The sequence below is a fragment of the Neopsephotus bourkii genome, unplaced genomic scaffold (assembly GCF_033783945.1).
Source record: "Neopsephotus bourkii isolate Nb327-2 ecotype Australia unplaced genomic scaffold, CSIRO-AGI_Nbou_v1 NB_1792, whole genome shotgun sequence".
Classification (NCBI taxonomy): domain Eukaryota; kingdom Metazoa; phylum Chordata; class Aves; order Psittaciformes; family Psittacidae; genus Neopsephotus; species Neopsephotus bourkii.
In genome coordinates this window covers 1,576,518-1,602,700 of record NW_026902266.1, presented here as the reverse complement: position 1 = coordinate 1,602,700, position 26,183 = coordinate 1,576,518, and the positions used below count along the sequence as shown (strand labels likewise).

Below are 26,183 nucleotides of genomic sequence, written 5' to 3'. Positions count from 1 at the left end.
AGGGAAATATAATGAGATGTAAAGTTGTTCTAATGTAACGTGCCCCACTTCTCAGTTGCTTGAGCTGGATTTATAAGAAAGTCTCCTTTGTGGAAACCTGAGAACCCGACAGAAGATGTAGAAGATCCAACTCTCATCAGGGATCTCATACACTAAATTAAGATCTCAGAATAGCATCTATTTTTTTGTTACTTGTTGGGACACCTGCAAAATATTTTATAAACCTTCTTTTCCTGGCTGCAGGAGCACAATAAGCTGTCTACTGCAGAGTAGGACCCTGACTGCATATTAAAATACAAACCCTCAGTTTTCCCTTAGGGAAACTTTTTGTGAAGATCTTCAGCAAATGCTCACACACTTAGAAGATGAAGATCAATACAATGATGAAATAAACCAGATTTAGGACTTAAATTCCTATGCAAAACTGCATAACAGCACATCTCCTTGTTTATGTAATGTGTTGTTGATTCTACAGAAGATGCAAAAATATTTAAAAGCCCTAACACCAACTATTGAGATACAAAGCCAGTCTTGTGAAGTCCAAATATTTTGAACAATTCTGTTCTTATGGACTACCCACCACACTAATAATGACTACCTTTCTTTCATTTTTTTTCAGTTTGATACAAGCACTTGTTGACAAATTGCTACTTATTTTTCTCACACATTGATAAACATGAAAATGCTTTGAAGGATCAAGGCCAGTGTCTCTTGGCTGCACAGAGACATTGTATGAGTTTCATCAGCTACTCCTACTGGCATAAAGAACAGATTCGGCATACAGTATTGTGTAGGTACATGACACCACAAGGTCTACAAACTTGGAAGTGATTTCTGAGTCTCTGAATAGACTGAAATTATTTGTAACAATTTCAAAGATGCATATTTTTGATGGCAGAGAGTCCAGCTTTGTTCTGAAATGCAGCTGATACTGAATCAGCTTACTTTGCTCATAAGATGTCCCTAAATATGATTGCATAGAAAAGTTAAAATTTCATTAATTCCTAAGTTAGTCACCTAGAGCAACTGCCCTCTAAGAAGACACATTCCCTTTTGGCTAATTTCCATTCTCATAGTTTTTATTAACTTTCTATTCTTGAATCTTTATCACCTGAGTCTGTTGCCTCACAGGCCGAAGACAGTCCAAGAGGAGTGAAAGCTATTTATGAAAAGGATTTTAAGGTTAAACTAGTAAGTGAACACATACTTCTAAAGAAAAAATAGAGCTATCATTATTCAGGGAAAAGGTCTGTAGTCTTAAATGTAGCCTTTAATGCATACGAGCTTTCACTTAAAGAACAACTATAAAAGGATTAAAGGTGTTTAAGGAGCATGAAGAATGTCTCTTGTGAACAGGTGGATAATGGAACTAAAGAAAATTCCTGTCTTCGTCTAGAACTGCTTTACATGTAAATTACAAATTTACAACCAGTTCTAAGTAAAAATTTCTAACAAGATTTCTTAAAATTACCTACCAGAGGAAGTAACCATTTAACCTTGTTCTCTGCACTGGGGTATCTGTATCTGTCTCATGGGACAAGTATTACAAGAATGAAATACAATGGCAATGCTGTTCTTGTGCATATCACTTTTATGAATTGAACACCTCCTCCCAAATTCATTTCTTATCTTGAGATTATTAAATGCATGCATATGCCTATGTGAAAAGCATATGGGGAAGCACTTAGAGAAAAAAACAAAAAAACAACAAACCACAAAACTAGACCCAAGCCACCCAAAACAAACAAACATACAAAAAACAAAACCACCCCCCTTCAATTACATTCTCTTCTTCTGTTCACTTGCAAATCCTAGCAAGCCAGGTATTTTTTTAGAAATCTGTTAATGAATGGCCTTCTCATTCACTGCGCCTTCCTCCAGCATAACAATCCTTCACAACGTATGGAGAAAGAAAGCTGCAACCAAAAAAAGACCATCTCCCACGGTATTATAAACTATATCATGGGAGTGTTGACATATAAAACTATCTGCAGGCACAACACACAAACTTCCTGTCATTAGTAATAGTCATAAATGGTTCTTTACTCTTGAGGCAAACTCAATGTTGTAAATGAAATTGTATTTTGTAATGAATGTCATTAACTGGAAATAAGGAAATGTTAAGTTTACTACTACTCTTTTCCTCTCAAATGCAGCTGCTTTACTTCCCAACCAAAATATTCTTCAAAACCAGTGCTGCCTGATATGCTCACCAGTCCCCATGTCCATTAAATTATTTGGCTTGGAAGACCTGTTCTTTAAGCACAACATACTACTAGGGGGGATGAGAAGCAAGGCTGAAATCTGCCGATGTGTTTTTGCAAGTTTGAAAGGCTCCTTGCTTACAAGATGAATAATTCTGACAAGACCAAAAGTCTCAAGAATGTTGGAACAGTGACACTTTCTCAAAATATGCTGTAATTACTATATTTACTGTCTCCATCAGTTCCTGCAGTATGTTAAAACCAGAAGGTACTGAAAACAAGGTGCCATTCCTTTAACTGGTGTAGAGAAATGACAGGAATGCAGACGGCAGTAATCCATTTAGGCATTCACTTAGTTTTTCCTCCTCTGAAAGCTTCTCTTATTGAAACACTGGTACTGAAGATCCCGTGACAGAAGACACTTCAATCTTCTAGAAAAGTTTTCAGGTGGGGAAACCTGAAATTTGATGGTATCTTCATATGGTTACCATCTGAGCACCCACACTTTGGAAACCTAAGCAACTATGACAAAAATCTAGGGAAGAGAAGTTACACCCCACCCCATTTCAGACACATATAGAATCATAGAATAGTTAGGGTTGGAAAGGACCTTAAGATCATCAAGTTCCAACCCCCCTGCCATGGGCAGGGACACCTCACTCTAAACCATATCACCCAAGGCCTCGTCCAACCTGGCCTTGAACACTGCCAGGGATGGAGCATTCACAACCTCCCTGGGCAACCTATTCCAATGCCTCACCACCCTCACAGGAAAGAATTTTCTCCTTATATCTAGCCTAAACTTCCCCTTTTAAATTTGATCCCGTTACCCCTTGTCCTGTCACTACAGTCCCTAATGAAGAGTCCATGCCCAGCATCCCTATAGGCCCCCTTCAGATACTGGAAGGCTGCTATGAGGTCTCCACGGAGCCTTCTCTTCTCCAGGCTGAACAGTCCCAACTTTCTCAGCCTGTCTTCATATGGGAGGTGCTCCAGTCCCCTGAACATCCTTGTGGCGCTCCTCTGGACTTGTTCCAACAGTTTCATGTCCTTTTTATGTTGAGGACACCAGAACTGCACACAATACTCCAAGTGAGGTCTCACGAGAGCAGAATAAAGGGGCAGGATCACCTCCTTTGACCTGCTGGTCACACTCCTTTTGATGCAGCCTGGGATACGGTTGGCTTTCTGGGCTACAAGCGCACACTGAAGCTGGCTCATGTTCGTTTTCTCATCGACTAGCACCCCCAAGTCCTTCTCCACAGGGTTGCTCTGAATCTCTTCTCTGCCCAGCCTGTAGCTGTGTCTGGGAGGAACTGTAGCGGTGATTGGTTCCATACAATTCTTCCTAAACTTGTGTCCTGGTTAAACCACAACACCTTGATAATGTGCAGGAGAGTAGTTAGGGTACATGCTATCACATCTACCATAAATACTCCTATACATATGCCCATAAGCACGCCAGGTACTATTTAGCTTTGGTAAGCAGGATGCACTGCCTTAATTATAAACAACACTCATCATATACACTCATTCAAAGAAATAGATAAACTTTTGTATAGGCTATAAACTAGATACATAACTCAAATATGATCTCACGATACATATGTACAAATACTAAACCCCACTCACATGCAAGGAGAAATATATTCTAAACACTCCAGAATAGAAACATTATACAGACATGTTAAAATTTGCTGAGTACTGCGATATGGATAAATAAATTCTCATTTATAAATATACATATTTAGAAACATGCATTTCATTAAGCTTCTACAGATGTTTTTCAACCAGCAGGTATATTAAGGCTTACAGAGTTTTTCCTCTGCCATAAACTCAGAGATACAGTCTCTTTATAACGATGTTCTACCTAAGATGTAATTATGTGAATTAACAAAATCGATACATCTGTTTCCCTTATAAATTATTGTGAGCTGTAAAGGAATTCAATCTACCACCTCTTCTAGAATATATGGAAACACTATCAAAGAGACTTCTTATTTATTTGTCATAGTAATTATTGCTCTCTGCCTCATAAAGTACACTCTTTGCCTTTTAAGAAAGCAGTTCTTACTTTGTAAGGACTATTAGAAAACATGAATATTCCAAGTCCTGTGAATATAGTTCAGCAGCCTGTCAAGTTAAATAGGGTATTAAAAATGGAGCTGTTCTTCTTGCATATTCATCAAATTAAACCCCGTAGTATTTCATGTTTAAACAGGAAAGGGATAGTTGTGAGGTAAAATAACTCTGAACTTTTGTACATGGAAGTAGACTGTGTCTTCTCTACAAGTAACACTCCAATAACATAATTTGTTTTCTCTTTTATTTCCTCCTTTCTCCTTTTTCTACTCAAATTTGCTTGGAGAACCTTTCAGAAGTTCAGACACCTTGTATATTTACTGCGAGAATACTGTCTCCCTGTTTACCAGCTGCTATTCAAAATGCATTTATACAACAGAATACTTTTCCATATTTGATATAGATTTGTCGATTATACTCACTGCCAGTGTGTCTTAGCAACTTCCAGTCATGCCTTATTTCACATGAATAACACCTATTTTATTGCAGCTTCAGATTTCAATCATTTAAGGTATGAGAGATGGGCTGATTTCAATCAAAACCTAGAAGACCCCATTACCTGAATAAGACAAGACAGCTACCAGAAGCAAGCAAAGATGATTTTTCTGAACACTTGGAATAGCTCTGACTTAGAAAATACAATCCTCCTTCTACACTTACATGCTGGCACAACTGAGATCAATGAGAAACCCACCCTTTGCTGTGTATCTCAAGCACTTAAACACCAACTGAGAAGGAAAGATCTGAAAATTTAAAACAGGCCTCTTTAGCAGTTGGGGGGGGGGGAGGCAAGATGGAGGAAACCACATTCTTGTGACTAGTGATCTTGCCTACTACAGTAATTTCCTAAAAAATAACATTATTCCTTATTTCCCAGCGTTCCATTTTCCTTTGTTCACTGAACTCAGTTTGCACAATAAAGCCAGAAATATCAGCTTCCTTTGCTCCATCTTCAACATCAGCAAAATGTCAGTGGGTTTGGATTTCTCGTATTAAAGAAGAAAGATTACAGTTTACGGTTTTTGCAGTTTTTGGTTTTACAGTTTTGGTGCAGTTCTCTGGACATCATGAAAATATTGCATAATACAAGTAAGTTCTGAAAACCTTCCCTCTTTCTTTCTAGTACCAAAGACTAAAGGTTGTACCTATCCTAAAAAGTTGTGCTCCACTTAATACTTCAGTATAGGAGTCCATGAACCTCAGAGGAGAGAAATAAATTGTGATCAAAACAAAGTGATAACTTTGATGCAGATACGGGCAGTCACTGTATTTTCTTACCAGTGAGTTTGACGTTGATTAAGGGTGAATAAATCCTCACAACTTTACATACAATGAAGTCATATCTAGATCAGATGATTATGCAAACACTTCCCTTTACTAGATTTTAAACTACCCAACTCCTTTTGCACAGCTGAAAATGAGTACAAGAGACAGCACAATGTAATCAATCTTAATGAGCAAGCAATATGTCAGACGGATTGACTACCAACCTAATAAAGAACCGGCTACAAAGACCACACTGCCAGACCTACACCAAATTCTCACCTAGTACCGATCTTTTACTCCACTGAAGAACAAAACTGACAAAAATTGCTGAAGTACCTTTCATGACTGGACTCGGGTAAAGTGAGGTTTTTTATCATGTACACTGCACTGGAGGTAAACCTCAGTTTTTGTTGTGGTCAGTCCTCAAAAATCAAAAAGTTTTTAATGATTTTGAGTACCAATGACTTCATATTATTGCTTTTTTGAAGACAGATACTGTTGCAAAAAAAAAAAAAAGCAAAAGGACACTATGTTTATATTTATTTTCTGTCATGAAAATATAACTCAATGTTCACATTGATACTGCATCTGTCTTCAGGTAACAAAACAGAAACATGCTCAATTACACAAGTTTTTGGCATCAAACAAACCCTACTGAAGTCAACTTAAGCTGAAGGCAAACCGCACTTGTAAAAATAATAAAAAATCTATTTTAGATGTCTAAATATGTATCTAACAATTTTACTCTAGACACTTCCCCCCCATGATAAACTTCAAAGCAAGAAATAACATGGGTTTTTAACATGACATTCCTGTAGTTCTCCAAGCAAAGAAATTCAATGTTGAAAGGCAATAATACTGTACCTTGATTTCTTCTATTTCATCTGGCACTATCTTGTATGCAGATATAGTCCCACCCAACCTGAAATCAGGAGAAAAAAATATTCTCTGAAATCAGAACAAAAATTTTCTCAAAATAAATAACACAAAGCACAGGATGTTAATGGTGTCATTACTTCTTGCAAAACACAAATATCCCTCCTACCAGTTTAGAGGTAAAATGTGCTAAGCTCCAAAACAGCAAAAACCTTTCCTTTCTTTATCCAAAGAAAAATCCTCATGTAACTAACATAAACATTAGAAACAAAGTGTCCTTCACTAGCCCGAAAGATAAGAATGAAGCCAACCAAGCAGAACTACCATCACCAGGATGTTATTCTTTATATTAATGGCCATGAGGCATCATACTCTGACCTCTTGTTTGTTGTCTAAGTTATATGGATGAGTTTAAGTATTTAAAACCTGATATGCTTTGTGTTCAGTATTTCACTAAGCTCCTATACAGTCTTAAATCCAAATGCAATTTTATAAATTGACTTTTTTTTTAATTAGATGCCTGTGTACAGAACTCACAATCCACACAGACTCTATGGCTTCCGTGTGTGAAGAGTCTCTGTTGCTCATGACAGGTAATAAAAAGTAGGTGATTTGCAATAGTTGGCACTGATGTAGAAAAAGTGGGGTTTGCTCCACATTGAACTTACTTGTCTATATCCTGCAAAAGTTTATGGTAAAGAATAGTTCACATGCTGAGGATGTATGAATAGCATGTACTACAAATTGTGCTAAATAGTACATTTTCTCCAGAGACATGCAGTCATGGCTTCTTTTATTTCATGAAGCAGTATGATTGATAGTGACAACTGAGACCTAAAAATATAACTGCCACTAATGACCTCCCTGCCGGCTCTAGCAACACTAGTCATTTTCTAGGTTTTACAGGAACGGAAATCATACAAGAAACTAAAGCAGTAGACAGCTATCAAATGTGCATTTGTATTATCAGACTATTATTGGAATTTTTGCTTCCCATTGTCAGCATTTCTACACTGATGTATTTCCTTACATTCAGTCTTGACATTATTACACATACTGTTTACTCAACCTAAATAGGGGAGAAGAGAGGAATACAGAAAGCACATTAAGATTTTCCTCATAAGTCCTACCTTTCTGTATCTCTACAAGTAAGTCACTCAGAAATGGATGGTTTGAAAGCTTTAGACAGAAGATGAAGTCTGCATAGAAAAAGCCAAGTCTGAAGTCCATCACTGCTCCAAGTAATATCAACAAAGATTTCTGAGGTAGAGACAGGGTCCATATCACAGCATTCAATTTCATGATGAACCATTAGAGTGCAGTAACTACCCTCTCCTATTTCATCTGCAACTTCCATCGCTGCTTATCATCAGTTATTGCACACAACCAGTCCTTCTGCTACTGGAATGAGGTCCATTAGAAAACATTTTTTATTTAGTTCTTTTAGATCCATTCCTGCCCATATTCTGGAGTACCCAAAAAAAGAACTTCATTGACTTTCTATCCTCTAGAAGAAGGGGAGGACAGAGTCTCTGCTGCCAGCACTTCACCAGCACAGAATTCCACTTAGTAGATTTCTTTATTGTCCACCCTCAGCAAAACTATTAAGCACTTTCTTGGAATACCCAGAAAAAAAAAAAACACAAACAACCCACAAACTAAAAATCAAAATAATTGACTCAGTAAACTTATCTGGCTTGCTTAAACCATTAATTAGCATCATTTTCTGCACATACTTCTGCAAAGTTCTCCACCAAGAGCTTAGCATACCCTAAATCTGCCAAGTTGCAGTCCAAATGGTAGCACATTTTAAAGTAAAATGTCAGTTACTACAAATCCACAGTTTTGAAAGAGAGCGTGACAGAGGGCTTGCGTGTGGCATATGTTTTTTCATTTTCTTGGGAGTAACCTCTCTCTGCTGGTTGGTTTTGTTAGAAAGTTTTCCACCAGCTTTTTTGTTCACAGTGTTTCAAGAGCAATTACACTGCAATCAGAAAAGCAAAGGACCAGCTGGCATGAGGATGCATTAAGTACTGTGGGCTTTGTACACTAAAATGTAACCCAGCATGAATGTGTTAGAAGGGCCAGAATTCAATTCAACAGGGACCTAATTCTTGTGCAGATTCACCCTTCATCTTCCACACATTTTAGTTTTATTATAGATTTTATTACATTTTCCTCTAGTTGAACAGCACAACATCCAGCATCCTACAATGTAAACGGCATTTTCTCTTCAGAACAAGTACACAACCAAAAGCAAAGCCCTTTGCCCCCAAGGGGCAGGCAGGCCCAAGACTGTTGGTTGATATTCAAGGTCTCCTGCTACAAGCTCAGGAGTGTTGCATCCCAACTAGAAGGAAGTGCAGCAGGAGGGCCAGGAGACTTCCTTGGATGGATAAGGAGCTGCTGAGGAAAATTCAAATGAAAAAGGAGTCTTACAGAAAGTGGAAGCAAGGACAAGCGGCCTGGGAAGAGTACAGGGATGTTGTCCAGGAAGCTAGGGAACAGGTTAGGAAAGCTAAGGCCCAGTTAGAATTAAACTTGGCTAGGGATATTAAGGATAACAGGAAGGGATTCTATAGGTACATAGCAAATAAAAAACAGACTAGGGAGAACGTAGGCCCCCTCAGGGAGCTCTTGGGAGAACTGGCTACACAGGATTTGGAGAAGGTTGAGGTTCTGAATGACTTCTTTGCCTCGGTCTTCTCTAGCAAAGGCTCTGACGACACCACCCAAGTCTTGGAAGGCAGATGCAGGGACTGGGAGAATGAAGACCTTGGGCCCACTGTAGGAGAGGCACTGGTTCGAGACCATCTTAAAACTCTGAACGTGCACAAGTCCATGGGTCCTGATGAAATCCATCTGCGGGTCCTGAAGGAGCTGGCAAATGAAGTTGCTAAGCCGCTGGCCATCATATTTGAAAAATCATGGCAGTCAGGTCAAGTTCCCAATGACTGGAAAAAGAGAAATATAACCCCCATTTTCAAGAAGGGGAAAATGGATGACCCGGGGAATTACAGACCAGTCAGTCTCACCTCCGCGCCTGGCAAAATCTTGGAGCAGATTCTCCTGGAAGGCATGCTAAGGCACATGAAAATCAACAAGGTGCTTGGTGACAGCCAGCATGGCTTCACTAAGGGGAAATCCTGCCTGACCAATTTGGTGGCCTTCTATGATGGGGCTACAGAACTGATGGACAGGGGTAGAGCAGTTGATGTCATCTACCTGGACTTGTGTAAAGCGTTCGACACTGTCCCACATGACATCGTTGTCTCCAAATTGGCAAGACATCAATTTGATGGATGGACCACTCACTGGATAAAGAACTGTCTGGATGGCCACACACAGAGTTGTGGTCAACAGCTCAGTGTCCAGTTGGAGACCACTAACAAGTGGTGCCCCTCAGAGATCAGTGTTGGGACCTGTCCTGTTTAACATCTTTGTCGCTGACATGGACAGTGGGATTGAGTGCACCTTCACCAGGTTTGCCGATGACACCAAGCTGTGTGGTTCGGTTGATACGCTGGAGGGAAGGAATGCCATCCAGAGGAACCTTGACACGCTTGTGAGGTGGGCTGATGCCAACCTCATGAAGTTTAACCATGCCAAGTGCAAGGTCCTACACCTGGGTCGGAGCAATCCCAGGCACAGCTACAGGTTGGGCAGAGAAGAGATTCAAAGCAGCCCTGCGGAGAAGGACTTGGGGGTGTTGGTCGATTAGAAAATGAACATGAGCCAGCAGTGTGCACTCGCAGCCCAGAAAGCCAATCGTATCCCAGGCTGCATCAAAAGGAGCGTGACCAGCAGGTCGAAGAAGGTGATCCTGCCCCTCTACTCTGCTCTCGTGAGACCTCACCTGGAGTACTGTGTACAGTTCTGGTGTCCTCAACATAAAAAGGACATGGATCTGTTGGAACAAGTCCAGAGGAGTGCCACGAGGATGATCAGGGGACTGGAGCACCTCCTATATGAAGACAGGCTGAGAAAGTTCGGACTGTTCAGCCTGGAGAAGAGAAGGCTGCACGGAGACCTCATAGCAGCCTTCCAGTATCTGAAGGGGGCCTATAGGGATGCTGGGCATGGACTCTTCATTAGGGACTGTAGTGACAGGGCAAGGGGTAACGGGATCAAATTTAAACAGGGGAAGTTTAGGCTAGATATAAGGAGAAAATTCTTTCCTGTGAGGGTGGTGAGGCACTGGAATAGGTTGCCCAGGGAGGTTGTGAATGCTCCATCCCTGGCAGTGTTCAAGGCTAGGTTGGACGAGGCCTTGGGTGATATGGTTTAGTGCGAGGTGTCCCTACCCATGGCAGGGGGGTTGGAACTTGATGATCTTAAGGTCCTTTCCAACCCTAACTATTCTATGATTCTATGAGTCTAAATACAATACAGCATTATTTACTAGTGGAATTATTTTAAATACTAGTTAGCTTTAATTTTTCATATGTGCATATGCTACAGATAATCTCTGAAAGGTCACGCAATTTATATTAAAATTTCAATAGAGATGAGTCTCAACAGGTTTGTATCATATCCGGCATGTAATACTGATACTCCAGTTCTCTAATCCCTTTGCAGGAGAGAAATGAAATTACTCCTAGATGTAGAAATTAGAGCCGACACAATAAAAATGAAGAATCACACCTCATATTGGCCTCAATTGGTGAAGGTATTTGAGGAGAGAATCAGAAAAGATGAGATGGGGAAATCCATTAAAATAGTTAGGAAATAATAAATCTCATGTAACTATTTGCACAGGATTTTGTGAAAGAATATAAACTGTCTTTTTTAGGGAAACAAGTGCATCTCAGGTTGACATACAATGCCCAGACTGGGTTTGCTGGAAGTTCAAAAAAAGGATTGAGGAGAATGTGGAAAATAAGGTTTCTATAGCAACCTAAGAAATTAGCAAAATACAGGAAATCAACTGAAGTAAGGCCAATACAGTTGTATTGGAACAGATGGAAGCTTTACTATTTCACAAATTAAAGCAGAGTACCACTGAAGAGAGAAAACTTGAACTTCGTCCAAGTAAAGTTAAAAATCATGAAGAACTGTGCTCAGATGGAGGCAAGAAACAATGAACCACAGCCCTAATGGGAAGAGAACTTGAGAATACAAAACTTCAAGAGAAATAAATTACAACTCTTATAACAATAAACTATCAAGTTTTTGTAAGTTATCCTTTCATTACCTGTTTGCTGTATGTTTCAATAATCTACCTAAACCAGAAACTGATTTCTCATTTATAAAACATTTATTCTTGATATAAGGTTAAAATTATCACAGTATCCCCTATATATATGCCTGTGCCAATAGACTCACTGGGTTAATTACTGAAGAGCTAAATTATGTGCAAGGCACTTGTGCACTTGGACTGAATCAATACTGATCAGATTTTACAATTTGAATTCTGACTAAAGTTATGAACATACTCTTTATATACAGTTCCACATTCAGTGACCTCCATAAGAAGCTGAGCTATTGATTCATCTGTTAACTTAATTAATGAGTCATACTGAATGCAGTGAAGTCAATTTTCTAAAAATAGCTTCTAGCCAGCTTGGCTGCTGTCATCTGCTGAAGTTCTCCAGTGCCACTTTAATTAACATTAATCTTTCTTCAGATAGATCACTGTCTAAATGATACCAAGTTGTCATTAAACCTCCCAGTGGAACTCTGCTTCACCTTTAAACGAAAGCAAAACTCAAAATCCTTTTTGCCCAGCTTTTTGGTATTTTCCCAGATCCATCTCATATTTGTTATTTACCATCAGGATATTTTGATTTGATTTATAAACCAAGCAGAGACTGCGCTTGTGAGCAGATCAAATGACTAGGAGCCAGACTGCCTATTTCTAATTCTAAGGGCATGCTCATTTTATCACAGGCTACTGAGCGAATACATGTTATGATACTACTACTGCTGGAGCAAACTGACCAAAACAGCATTTTTGGCTTACTCAAATGGGCTTAATGGTGATCTCAGCAAATCATCTTGCCTTGGATCCTCACATACAGCCGAAACTTCACACAGTATTTCCTGGAAGGAGGTAGCTGAATTTTTTGTTTGAAAACAACTTTGTACTCCACTACCTGTAAAAGCATACATTAAAAGCAGTCACAAAGCTACTCTGACACTAGTTTCTATCCTTTGAGAAACTGTTAAAACACCCTGAGGGAGGGAGTAAACCGATAGGCTATTTCAGGCTCCCTTCCTACACAACAGAACTCTGGTAGCTAGAGCAAGCTGGCTGCAATGCCAGCGACAAATACGCAAAACAGCCTGCAAAGTGCTTCATGACAACAGTTTTACTCACTCTAAGGTGTAGACCTACGTGATGAAGATCCACCCTGTTTTCTGGTTTGTTTTTCTTTTTCTTTTCCTTTTTTTTTTCTCTTTTTCTCTTCTTTTTCTTTTTTTTCTTTTTCTCTTTTTCTCCTTTTCTCTTTTCCTCTTTTTCTTTTTCTCTTTTCCTTTTCTTTTTCTTTTCTATCTTCTCTTCTCTTTCTTAATGGTTTCAATAATGATATCCTAGAAAACTTACTGCTCTCCCTGCCCCACCCATAATTTTAGGCTAACTTCAACATGCTGTACTCAAAAACCTCACAGAAATAAACTGATTGCAGACATGCCCTCTGTCAGTTCATGTCTCCCATGAATGACAGCTCTGGGATTAAGATGTCAAAATTACAGGGTTCTCCCTCTGCCTCATCATGTGCCAAAAATTTATTGCACATAAAATAAAATGAAAAAAGGGGTGGTGATATTAATATCAACCCAATGTTTTAAAATTTTTATTCCCTACCTTACTACTGTTTGAATAATAAAAGTATAAGGACACATTTGTCCCTGCTTTCTGGTTTTTTCCTTTTTTTTTTTTTTTTCCTAAACAGAATAAACAAACCACATTTTTAAGACGGAAACAAATGTTACTTTTTTTCTTTCACCCTTCGAAGTGTCATTGTTTTGGGTGTGGTTTTTTCTTTGATTGTTTTTGGGTTTTGTTTTTTTTTTTGTTTGTTTTTTACTTTACTGCAGGAAAAGAATAAATTTTACAGGCACCTTTTGTATGGAAATACTGATACCTCGACAATCAGTTACTGAGTAAGAGAGCAACAAGGATCATTGTCCTTAGTATATGTCAGAAGCTAGAGACCAGGCGATTTGTATGTCATTTGGCAATCACATGACCAGGAGCCACTCTCCCCTTGGAGCAAAATAATTTTTTTACTGGGGGCAGGAGAGGATTGGAACTGTTATAAATAAAGTACATAAACTTAAAATACACCTCTGTATAGTTACCAAAACTCACACCAGTTTAGGGTTTAGTATAGTTTTCTAGGGGGTATCGTTGGTTTAACTCAGTGCACAGGGCACACCTATATATGACACTTTGGGGTATTATTGCTGCCACCTAAAAGACTACAGGGTGCCTCAGCTTGAAAATGTTAATCAGTTTACTTACTGCCTAATAAAGACACAGAATGGGAGCAGGGAAGGCAGCACCCCCAACGAATTTTAGGCTCACAAACACTGGCCCCCAAAAGAAACAAAACAGATGAAGAATACACTTAAATACATGAACTTTTCAGCGGTGCTGTTATTTTTCTGCCCTCAGCATAAAGACAGATGCCTTCTGGCCAAAAGTAGGAGTAAGGCTGATCTTCCATTGGAAGTAAAAACTATGTAAGTTTTGATTCTCACTAAAAATTTCCTTAATAATTGTTCAAAAGTCCTATCATCAATACTTATATGATTCACAGCAAGTATATGAAACATCCAGATGGCAAATATTTTAAGACCTTTGAATAGAATGAAACATAAACAATAAGGGTAAACGTCCAAATTTTTTTAAGGATTTTATCATTTAACTGTGTCAGACAATACAGAATGTATAACATTACATCAAATATGTCATGCTTTGCAATAGCTTAGTTCTACCAGATTATAATAAAGGAGAGAAGCACTGCATCTGAAATAGGCTGAACATAAAGTATGAAAGACTCATTCTGCACTCACAATTTTCATTACAGACTCAAATGTTTAATTTCTAATAAAAACTGACTTTTAAAGTCTTCCCAAATGCCAGCAAAATACAAAAACAGTCTTGCCATGTGGACCGACAGCAAAAAAAACCCAGCTCCTTTGCAGGATGAATGTGTGTATATAGAGCAGAGGAATGATTGCACTATACTCCATCTGATTGGTAATCTAACTATGGAAATCATACATTAAATCAAACAGACAGAAATGTCAGCTAGATTTAACTACAAATGTGTTCAGTGACTTTGAAAGTTCCCGCTGGGGCATCGGATGCTTGACTAGCCAGCTCATTAAACAACATGAGCAAGATCTGAAATTTCCTGAGAGAAAAAATATGCAGAAGCAGACAAAAATCATTATCACAAAACCAGTCAAATTCTCACCAGTTAGACAAAGAAATATGGATTTAATATCCATGTTGGGATTTAGTTGGTAGACTAAGGACTTTAAAGCACAGTATGAAGAGAAATATTTATAGTAAGGGCCAAGACAATAAGAAATGATCCTACTTTGTCCTATAGGAAATACCATGGTAGGGAAATGAAGGAAAGATAGAGCATTTGCATACATATTGCTAGCAGTTGCCTGTCAAAAATCCCCACCTACCTCAACTGAAAGCAAAATCTGTGTGCCTGAGAGTGACCTTTTGGCTACCTCGAAAGACACCGCAAATTAAAGGATTTGGGCAATATGATAAGGGTTGCAGTGATCTGCTATGAAATGAAAGATTCCACTGTTAAATTACCATCACAACTTGCAGAAACTTATATGGACAGATAAAGCTATTTTTGCTGACACATCCAGGATTTCAATTGAGCTTTATTTGCTTCTACCCAAATGTAGAAGGGAGATAATCTGAAGAAAGTGTTAAGAAAAAGATTACTCACAGAAGAGTAAGTTGACCCAAAACTAGTAGGAACAAAAAGGCTTATTTTCTTGTAATAACCCTTGTCCACAGACTTTCAGTATCCAACAAGAAATGGATTTTAAAAAATGGCCCTCCACCATGAACTCTAAAGTTTTACCATGTATATGCTTATCTCACCCAACTACAATACCACCATTTTCTTCCCAATAACTTTCATGTATATTTGCCCTTTCATTTCTTATATGAGGCACGTGCTTGTCTGATGCTTGTGAAGAATGCTTAGACAAACAAATTCCACATGCATGCTTATGCTAAGGCTAATAAGTATTAAATATTTATTTTTAGAAGAGAGGAAGTTTGGCTGGAATATACAAAACTAGAAAAGCGAGTAATGGAAACACAGGGATCCCTGATGTTGGAGAATAAGCTGGAATGAATTGCAGATCACATGTTTAGAAGAGCAATCAGACTAAAAGGCATCCAGAAAATATCTTCATTGTCAATACAAAAAAAAAGACTAAAGGTGAAAGCAGAATGACTCAAACTTGGGAAGAATAAAATGTGGGAAATATGTGGAAATGGTCTGATCATTCCAGATCCCAGTTCAAATTTGTTCTTTACAATTGAAATCACAGGGCTTATGGAAGACTGAGAGAATTTTTAAATAATTTGTTTTAAGAAAAAATAATTCCTACAGTTCTGAAATTACAAAAATTATAGAGAAGTCTCAGAGGCAAGCAGCATCTACAAGGGCTACCACACTAATTCACACAATACTTCACCTTCCTAAAGCTCTAATGTCTCATTTCTCTCCACACCACATTCCAGAGAAATATAAAGTATGAATACAAGCCAGTATAGGGATAATGACACTCTTTTTATGTCTGTATTTCTCCAGTTAAATTCAGAGGTGGAATTTGCTGCTATTTTTCTTTTTCCTGAATGTATTAGTGTGTTTGCCTATCTATACACACATTGCCATGTGTAGCCTAATTGGGAGAAGTAAATTGTCTTTAAAATAGCGACCTGACTCAGCCGTCGCTTTTTTTTGAGTATGCTGTGTGATGTGGATTGTGAAAGGTGGGAGGGGGGAAATAAATAAAGGTATTCAGCCACAGAATGGAGTCATATGAATAAAACGACTCCATATTTGATCTAGTGCTTTTCATACCCAGGAGGAACTTTCGACAAACAGCATTACTGACAATGCTGAAAGTGAGATTTTATTGCATATCTCACAGTTAGCTCCATTCCAGACAATCTGCACCTATTTTTGAAGCCAACATCCATACTTTACACCTGCTTGTACAATACTTTCACAAGGTCCAAATTCAAGTTATTGAAAAAACATTTCTTTGTTTTTCATATATTACTGGCTATATGGGTTTTTTAACAGTCTTCTTTTCATTTTATGTAGTTGTCATTCCCTTTTTTCTTTGCATCTTACCATTTAAATGTCAACAAAATGTTTCTAGATAAATTTAAAAACCACTGATGTTATTGTCTCTGCTACTCATGTCGCAACTCTTTACAATCTGACTCAATACTGAGAAACACAGTAGGCAGGGGACATGTGGATCTTAGACAACTTGCGGTATTTTATTAAGTGTGGATTCATTCATTCTGTTTCATTCAAGTCCTAAAAAATATTACTGCTTTAATTTCTGGATAGTTTGCACAAACATAATCTATTGGAAAAGTGTAACTATTAACTTCTCCTTATTTGCAGCTTCAAGTGACCTTGCAAGTCATTATCAGCTGTCCTGGGTTCAGCAGTAGCAGTCATTTTTTCTCCTTCTTAGTAGCTGGTGTAGTGCTGTGTTTTTGACTTTCAGCCTGGGAAAAGTGCTGATAACACTGATGTTTTTAGTCAACTGCTCAAATGTTCACTCTGACCAAGGACTGTGTGAGCCTCATGCTCTGCCAGGGAGGAGGGGAAGCTGGGAGGAAGCAGAGAGAGGACACCTGATCCAAACTGACCAAAGTGGTATTCCATACCACAGCACGTCATGCCCGGGATGTAACTGGGAGTTACCCAGAAGGGCACTGACTGCTCAGTCGGGCTTGTTTCGGTGGTGGTATTGTATTCTCTTCCCTTGTTATTTCCCTTATCATTATTATTATTGGTGGTATCAGCAGTGGTTTGTGTTGTACCTTAGTTACTGGAGTGTTCTTATCTCAACCCCTGGGAGTTACATTCATTCCATTCTCCTCTCTGTCCCTCCCGGAGCAGGGGAGGGGGTGGAGAAAAGGCGAGGGGGGGGTGGGTGGTGGGGAGTGGACTTCGTGGCTAACTTGAAAACAGGGTTTAAACCACGACGTCAGCTATGTTCTACTGCCATCTATTTTGTATGATGCCATCTTAAAATAAAAATAAGTTACAATAATCCCCTCCAGTTTCACTTTGCCAAAGCTCTTCTCCCTTGTAACTGCTCCCTCTACAAGCACGATATTTAGAAAGAACAGTAACCCACCTCACAGCACCGGAAGATTATTTTTTTTTTGTTAAGATGTGATTGCACAAGGTTACGAAGCAAATATACATAGTACTTACTATCGTATTCCTTTGGGTGACAGTGATCATAACATCTCTGATAACTTCAACGTGTCTCCAGCCATCCCTCAGCTGAAGAACAAAAATGAGGAAGAGATGTGATCTTTTCCTCACTTCAGCACGGATGAAGAGGGTGAGAATAGATACAGAGAATGCTAGAGTTTACGTTTCTGTAAAACAAGTCACTTTCTTAAGTGCTGTCATGTATATTCCACATTGCTGAGCCCTGGTCAATTTGTCTAGATAAAAGTAACAAAAGTGACAGTAAGGTATCTCTTACAAGGCAGAAAGTCTAGCAGTCTCTGCCATGTAACAGTACATTTGGAAATGATAACTCTACACAGGTTTTAAAAAAAATGTCAGAAGTAGTAGACACCTCTTTTCCAGCATGCCTATGTTGGTCTCCCTTTTCTCGCTAGCAATCAACTTCTATATCTAGAGAACAGTGGTGAAAAATGCTTAGCCTGCAATCCTACTGACAAATACTGCAGATAGTTTAGATGTGTTTCTAGGCATCTGAAATAGCCTGTATGCTAACTGCAATCACAGATGCACACTGCAAAAGATTTAACACTATAGACTTTTCTTACTCTGTAGCCCTAGAACCACCTTTTATTAATTAGGATGCTAAACACCTGATTATTAATAGACAAATGACTAACATGACCAATGCTAATACTGCTAATACTTGCTACTTCACACAGTACTTCCTGAGTCATGATGAGAAAGGAAATCAAAGATGGTGAGAACACCTTCACTTCCAAACAGATACTGAGGACAGTACAGCATATGCATAACCCTCACAGACGTTGATATTGATAAAAATACCTGAGGTTTGTGTACAAGGATACCTGGGTTTTATGAGTAACCCGCTGTAAGAAAATGCCATTTCCTTGCCAAATCACAATGTACAGTTTTACTCCAAACAAGCAATTTTTATTATGTAACCTGCTTTTTCCTTCCATAACTAGCACTGAACACCCTCACCCCTCAGATGGTAACAGTAATAACTACAAAAATCTAGTTACAAGAGCCCAGAAATAATCCAAATCTGTACTGAGTTTCAGTAGTACCTAAATTTAGGAACTGAGCTAAACTGCAGCATCACATTGAGAGAACATTTAAATATCGATAGAATAAAATTTAGGACTTTAACTTCTGGTAAAACTGCAAAATCATGCTGACAATGCAACAATTTAATTGCTTTGCATGGTTTTGTTCTATTTTGGGTCTGCACTTGTGATCAAAGAGCTTACAGGTAATTGGGCAGCGTCACATCAAGCAATAAAAGAATTAAAGGCCTAACCTGAGAAGGTGGCTCAGTACACATCAATGAAATCAAACAAAATTGAACTAATAGGGCCATTTCTTCAATTTAAAACCTAAAAGATGGATCTAGAAAGCAGGTGGACCAAAGACCATTTACAAATGAAGAGAAAACTCCAGATTTTGTATCTTATAAGACACTCCTACACACCTCCAGCAGAATACTGTGGGTAGATTTTACTACGTTATCTTAACATAAACGATATTGTTAGCTATATTTTCATCTAAACCATGTCAGAACAAATAGCAGTGCCATCCCTCCACAACAGCAGTCAACACTTTAGCTCCTATTTTTTCCAGCCATATCATCCAACTTCAAGCGCTCATTGATGCATAATTCTACCCTAGATAAGTGTCAAGATAAATTTAATAGCTGCAGTACCTTAAGCTGTTAAGACAGCATACTTCTCCAAATTCAGTAGCATTCTTCAAAGCTGAGAAACGTGATTACCTGTGCACATTTAGTTGTCTTCATAAATCAGACAACAATTATAGTAAATAGCTTTAGAAGAAAAAAGACTTCTCATGTTCTGAAGCTTAGATTACAGATGTTTTAGTATGAAGAACAGAATATTCTTTTTCATCTTAACCAAGGAAGAGCAAACATTCAGTAGAAGTATCCTCTCACAATTTGCTTCACCTTTGTAAGACTGCCTTTTATAATAATTAGTCCAAAACTCACTTATACTGAATTTAAAATCTTTTGCAATGAAAAAATAAAATGTGGCAGAAGCCTTTTACAAATGAAATAAACTCAAAGTTGAGTACCTGATACCTAAAAAAGTTCATTCCAAGGTTATCTTTCTGTCAAGTCTATTGATTAACTCACAGTTCAGCTGATCTTTAGTCCATGGTGGCCAATTCCTTACAGTGTAGCACAGCAATTCCAATTTTGCCACATGTGCCATTAAGACATAAACTCTCCAGGTGGATTTTCAAATTTCAACTTGAGTTTTCACTGATAGCAAGTATATTAAATTAAAATGTGATTTCTAAAATGAAATGTGTACAAAAATAAAAATATGAAGAAAGCAAATAACACATACTGATGATAACATTATTATCTCAGTCATTAATTATTCTGTGAAAAATAAGGCAGTGGTATATGGTTGGGAGGTGCCTATTTTTCTTTAAAAAATTGGTTTTAAAACTTCTACCAACACATGCACACACATGCTCTTCAATTATTCATGGCCGGTATCTGGCCCATAGGGAATTTGCAAGAGGTCCATTAACAGACAAACATGCAAGTGAGAGGTATTCTTTGTTGGGGAAAAGAGATGAAGGGAGCAATACAAGCAAAGCAACATATGTTTCCCACCTCTATGCTCTTTGCCTGCAACTGCCCTGCTCCAAAACCATTTCCAAGTACTTTGAGATTCTCCCCCTAGCATTTACTGCAGTCACGGAGTACCTCCAAAATTTCCCTTCTAGAAAAAATTATGCGCAACTTGCCACCTTCAGCTTCTACAGCTAGATACTTTGTACAGTATTGTAGCCTTATAGGCTCTTCTACTCCTGCCCCAGCTCAATTTCATCTTCAAAACCACACTGATACATACATGAGCACAAACAGAATACAGGTTTTCTAGCCCACTTTCCCCCCTCTCCACCTCTTTCAATTTTTCCCTCTTCTAAAACTAGCTAAGTAGCTACAATATATACTTCAGGAAGCTTGCATAATATTGTAAAGCTCTATTTTACAGAGTGATTCAGTCTATGACACAGTTTTACACTAAATTACTTTAAAGCAAGTATAAAGTACTAGCATCCTTCTCAGAAGTTAAAATGATAAGTTAAAATAATGATTCTAACTCCAAACTCCAGAGTTCAGTTCATAAACTAATTCCTAACTCCAAACACTATCTAGTGACAGATAACTTGCTACTTGTCTTTTAAAATGTTTATTACCTCTTCTGTCAGAATTCTCAGAGCTTTTATTAACAACAAAACTATTAAACATAGGAGATGAAGGAGAAAAAACAAACAAAAAAACCCTTAGGTCTGTCTATCTGTTATTTTTAGAGAGCTATATCAGCATCCCACATCCGATCACAGCCAACTCTGTACCACAGTTAAAAGTGGCACCGAGCCACAACTAATAAACCAAGCTGACAGGGAAAGCATGTTGGCTTCTACTCAGCACTATGCTACAGACAGCTACGTTACAACCAGCCAGCTCAGAGTACAGATCACTTGCTTGTCCTTATTTGTCAAAAAGCTATTAACAAGGCAATGTAATTTATATGAACTATATAATTTAAATATAAATTGTATAAAATATGCTGCATGTTGTAACAGTGTACATGAAAATGGTGTGCTAGCTGTTCCATGAGAATGATTTAGATAAATAGTTGTTACTAACAAATATGACACATTAATACCAGTTTGAGATCTCTATAAAACTTGCTTAAAAGCTACCTGATAATTTTCCAGTGAAGCTTTTTCACCAAAACATGTAATTTAATTAAAATGCAAATAGCTGTGCATCATAAAATGTTATCAAAGTTCCTCAGTTAAAGGTTTTAGGAACATTTTGATATGAAATCAAACATCATATTTTTTGGTTTGCCAGTTTAATTTCATGTTCACCATTTCACTCATTTTTACTGGTCAAGTAAAAATAAAGTTGCTTTCTTCAAATGCATTCCCCTTCCTTGTGAACATAAGGGCTTGTTTGTGTTTGCTCAGTATTTTTAGCCCAACTTGGTCACACTGGCATATTAAAATTAACACTGAAGTTATCAATTCAGTATTTCTTCCTTAATCATAAGCAGCACTAAACACACACACACACACAAACCACTATTAGACTTTTATATCAATAGCAGTCATAAACCAGAATATTGTCTTATTCCATTCCAAATCTTTCATTTTACAAACTAATCAATGGTACTGGTCAGAGAAAGGTTTATCGTGTAATACCTGAAAGCATGAACTATGGCTGCCTGTTTAGAAAGACTCTTATTTATTAGACTGGTCAGCATGCTTCACTTCTAGCAATTTCTCTAGAGCCAGTCTCTCCCTCCTGTTCAGCGCAAAACCCTTCAAAATTCATCATCTTTTTCTCAAGGCTGAGGAACATACAGTATAATCTTTTCCTTCAATGACTGTGAGATTTTCCTCTTCTAGCTTGCTACTGCAGGAGGTAGCTTATTTTCTCCCATTAGATTTACAAGAGAACTCTCAAAAGAAGAGGCAGACCTGCTGCTGAGCTGAAAACAGCAACACAACACCAATGATGAATACTTAAGGTAGTATTTTCTTCCATGTGTTTTAAAATGAAGCAGCAACAGAAACAGCTGTAACATCATGATAGTGCATCTATATATGAATGTATTATTTGACCATTCACTGCTGTAGCAGAGTAACAGAATGTCAGAAGATTTTCTGATGAAGCCTTTCCTCGAGAACAGCTTTTGCCAAGATAGAGAGGACATGTATCAGCAAGGAGCCTACTCTGCTGAAGGAAGGAACACCACTTCTGGAAGCAGTCATATGTATACAGACCTTCTTGTCAATAATGCTGTCAATGGTTTGATATTTCTCATTACTCAACATTCGTGTATCTTAGGAAAAAAAACCCGCTGCTTTGTGACACTGTAGTTGTAGAAACTACAGATGCCTGCTTCTTTATGGATATAATTACATTCACAGATCTTGTTCAAATACAGTAAGTTTCAAAACTTGCCCTTTATGAGTGCCTTAATAATTTCTGATAAATGATTACCCAAGTTTCAGCCATCTCCTCTTGCTTCTCCAACAATGATTCCAACATAGGGCTCCCATAAACCAGCTGAATAGCATTACAGAGGACATGGTGACACAAAAGCTTGCTATTAGGGTAACTAATAATCTGGGCAACTAAGCTCTGTTAAAAAAATTCAGCTAGCATCCTGTCCTGTGCAGAAGAACATAGTACAAAGAAACCACCACTTGGTATGCCAAAGTAGTGCCAAAAATTCATGGTTTTGAGAAGGCTCTGTATATAGAGACCACTACCTCAAATGAAGAGGAACACTGAGGGAGAGACAGACAGAAAAGATATGAAGAATAAAGATCCCTCTGATAAATTAAAGAACTCTCGATTAAAAAGGGTGGGCAGCTCTTATTAGCCTGCCCTTCCACAGAAAATGAGGTTTTGGATGGAGACAGGTTTAACTCATATGAAGTTGAAGTACATTAAGACCTTGTAAAATGAAAGCACAAATTTGTTCTTTGCTGAAAAACGGAAGTGACTGCAACCTTCAGCTAAGATGCCACTGAAACAATTTTTAAGAGAAGTCATTGCTGAATTAGAGAAATGAAAAGAAGAAAGTATTTTTAAGTACTGCGAGCTTTGCACAGATTACTTTATCCCTTCACAATATGTCAGCATATTAAGCTATGCAGAAATATCCAAGCTGGTGAGCAAATGCAAAGCTTAGATACTGGAAACAGAGCAGCCATGGTGAGACTGAAACAGAAAGCTACGACAAAATCCTCCTAAGAAGGTTACTATGAATAATGCAAAAATACTATCGGTATTCTAAAAATAGTGCGTGTGTATATGTAGATGCTGCAGTAATTGCACTGTTCACATAACGTTTGTTACCTTAACTGCACAATGAAAATAATAGTACCAAATCAAAGATAATAAAAAATAGTGACTGGGAAAAAGGGATTTGATCCAAAGACAATTTTATCTTATATTAGAGTTCTTGAGCATGATAAGCATTCACAACCTTCACAAAAAGATATATTCAAACCCTTCTGTTTAGCACAAACAACAAATTAGCTAAAGAGATTAAAAGGCTTGAGAGTGCAAAGGGCTGAAGTGCTGGCTGGAGTCTGAGGTATGGGCACGGAAAGAGGAAGGAAGATGAATTTGAAGGGGGCCTATAGGGATGCTGGGGAGGGACTCTTCATTAGGACTGTAGTGATAGGACAAGGGGTAACAGGTTAAAACTTAAACAGGGGAAGTTTAGATTGGATATAAGGAGGAAGATCTTTACTGTTAAGGATGGTGAGGCACTGGAATAGGTTGCCCAGGGAGGTTGTGAATGCTCCATCCCTGGCAGTGTTCAAGGCCAGGTTGGACAGAGCCTTGGGTGATATGGTTTAGTGTGAGGTGTCCCTGCCCATGGCAGGAAGGTTGGAACTTGATGATCTTAAGGTCCTTTCCAACCCTAACTATTCTATGATTCTCCAAGAAAGTATTGTAAGTTTATGAGAGTTAATAGTGCTCTTTTCAGACAGTACTCTGTGGGTACAGTTTGCTTTAAAATGCTTTATCTCAGAATCTTTCAGCACTGAATCCCTTCTGAAAACAGAAATTTGTCACAAAAATGCAAAGAAATACAGTTAATATGTTTTGTTGGTTTTTTTTTTTTTTTATGCCTCTTGCTGGCATAAGAACAAATGCTGCCTCCCATGAGCCTTAGGCAGTAGTTTTTCAGGGGCTGCTCTTCATGTGAGGGGATGAAGCATCACACTTGACAGACTCGTTCGTATTTTTACCAGTTGCTCTGTGTTGTTCTTCAGAAGCTAACAACATTAAAAATACATTCTAAAGGAATGAATTTGTGAGCAAAAGCTAAAAAAAGAATTAAAGGTAATGTTTGTGTTCATGGGGTATCCATGTGCATTTCATTATTTGCTAATGCTTATGTAAGCATTAGTAATAGATGAACAGGTAAAGATTTGGAGATTTCAGAAAAAAATATATTTTTAATCCTAATATTTTGCATTCATATAGATAACTTTTTATATTGTAGCTACACTTATAATGTCAGTTTTGAAAGCAATGATTCTAAGAACCATTTTAGATAGGTTTTAGATAGGGATATTTACTGTAAGTTGGTGAAAAGCAAACTATATATATAAAAAAAACTATGTTCTTGCTTCTTAAGTCGCCTGTATAAATTTCTTCTTTAGGACACTGAAAAGAAAGTGATTTTAAGGAGTCCCACAGAACAAGTGATGGTAGGACAACTCTTTCTAATAAAGAAAGCAATCTGGAATTTAAATACAGTGAGTTGTGATATGGCAGTTGTGGGGTAAAGGTTGGACTTGATGATCGTAAAGGTCTTTTCCAACCTAGTTGATTCTATGATTCTGTGATTCTATAAAAGCATAAATATATCTCTGGTAACAATTTTCTATATCTCAATATCAGAGTCATTCCTAATACACTTGGCAAAGGCTTCCTTTACACTTGAAACTAGGTGTTCTACTATAATCTTTCAGTAGCAGATTAACTGTTTCACCTGCTAACTTAATCTATACTGCACCTAAGTACACAAATTTCATAGCTGTCTCTAAGTAATGCATTCTTTCAAGTATTTATGGCTGTGAGAAAATGTACCCTCTCCTGCAAAAAAAAGACTCGTTTAGGGGTCAGCTCACAATTTATTTTCAGAAGAAAAAGCATTTCGGCAGAGCCTTTAATAATTTTTAATGGTGAGATTAGAGGAGAGAAACTTTCTCCTGCGTAATAAGTTATTACAAAGCCTGTGTCAAGAAGGTTTTGCTCCTCCTTCACTGGGAGTTCCAAATTTAAATTCAGCCATGTCAGGGGAGCCCACTCTACTTTGAACGACAAGCGTTTGCTGACCCCATGGAAAAATTGTTCAAGTTTGTATGTGCTCTAGTATTTATGAAACTACTGTTCCTGGAAGAAGTATGTAAAAATTGCCATACCTGCTCAGTATAAAGTCCACACAACTCAGTAAGTGTTAAGAAACAAATGCTTAGGGAATAAACATATGACATAGAGCATGACTTGTCCTCTGGTACACACTTGCTGCCTCTTGCCATCTTCAGGAGTTTTGCTGACCTAGATGATGCATGCAGATCACCAGCTTTAACAGCTATACTAGGTCCATCAGTCTAACTCCATTTTTTTTTGTATCTGTCATTTATACTCCAGGCTTCCACATTATTACTTCAATTATGGAATATTTAGTTCTGTTACACTTTA

The 26,183-nt window shown here is 38.0% G+C and overlaps 1 protein-coding gene across 25 annotated transcripts in view; it reads right to left on the bottom strand.

Moving 5' to 3' along the window:
* The window catches only part of GPHN (gephyrin), a 292,216-nt gene that overhangs the window by 162,732 nt on the left and 103,301 nt on the right, over window positions 1-26,183 (bottom strand). For all 25 annotated transcript variants that reach the window (XM_061380383.1, XM_061380388.1, XM_061380387.1 and 22 more), the window contains one exon: window positions 6,417-6,474. In XM_061380383.1, coding sequence (XP_061236367.1) covers window positions 6,417-6,474 — 58 coding nt within the window. The remainder of the gene's footprint in view (window positions 1-6,416; window positions 6,475-26,183) is intronic.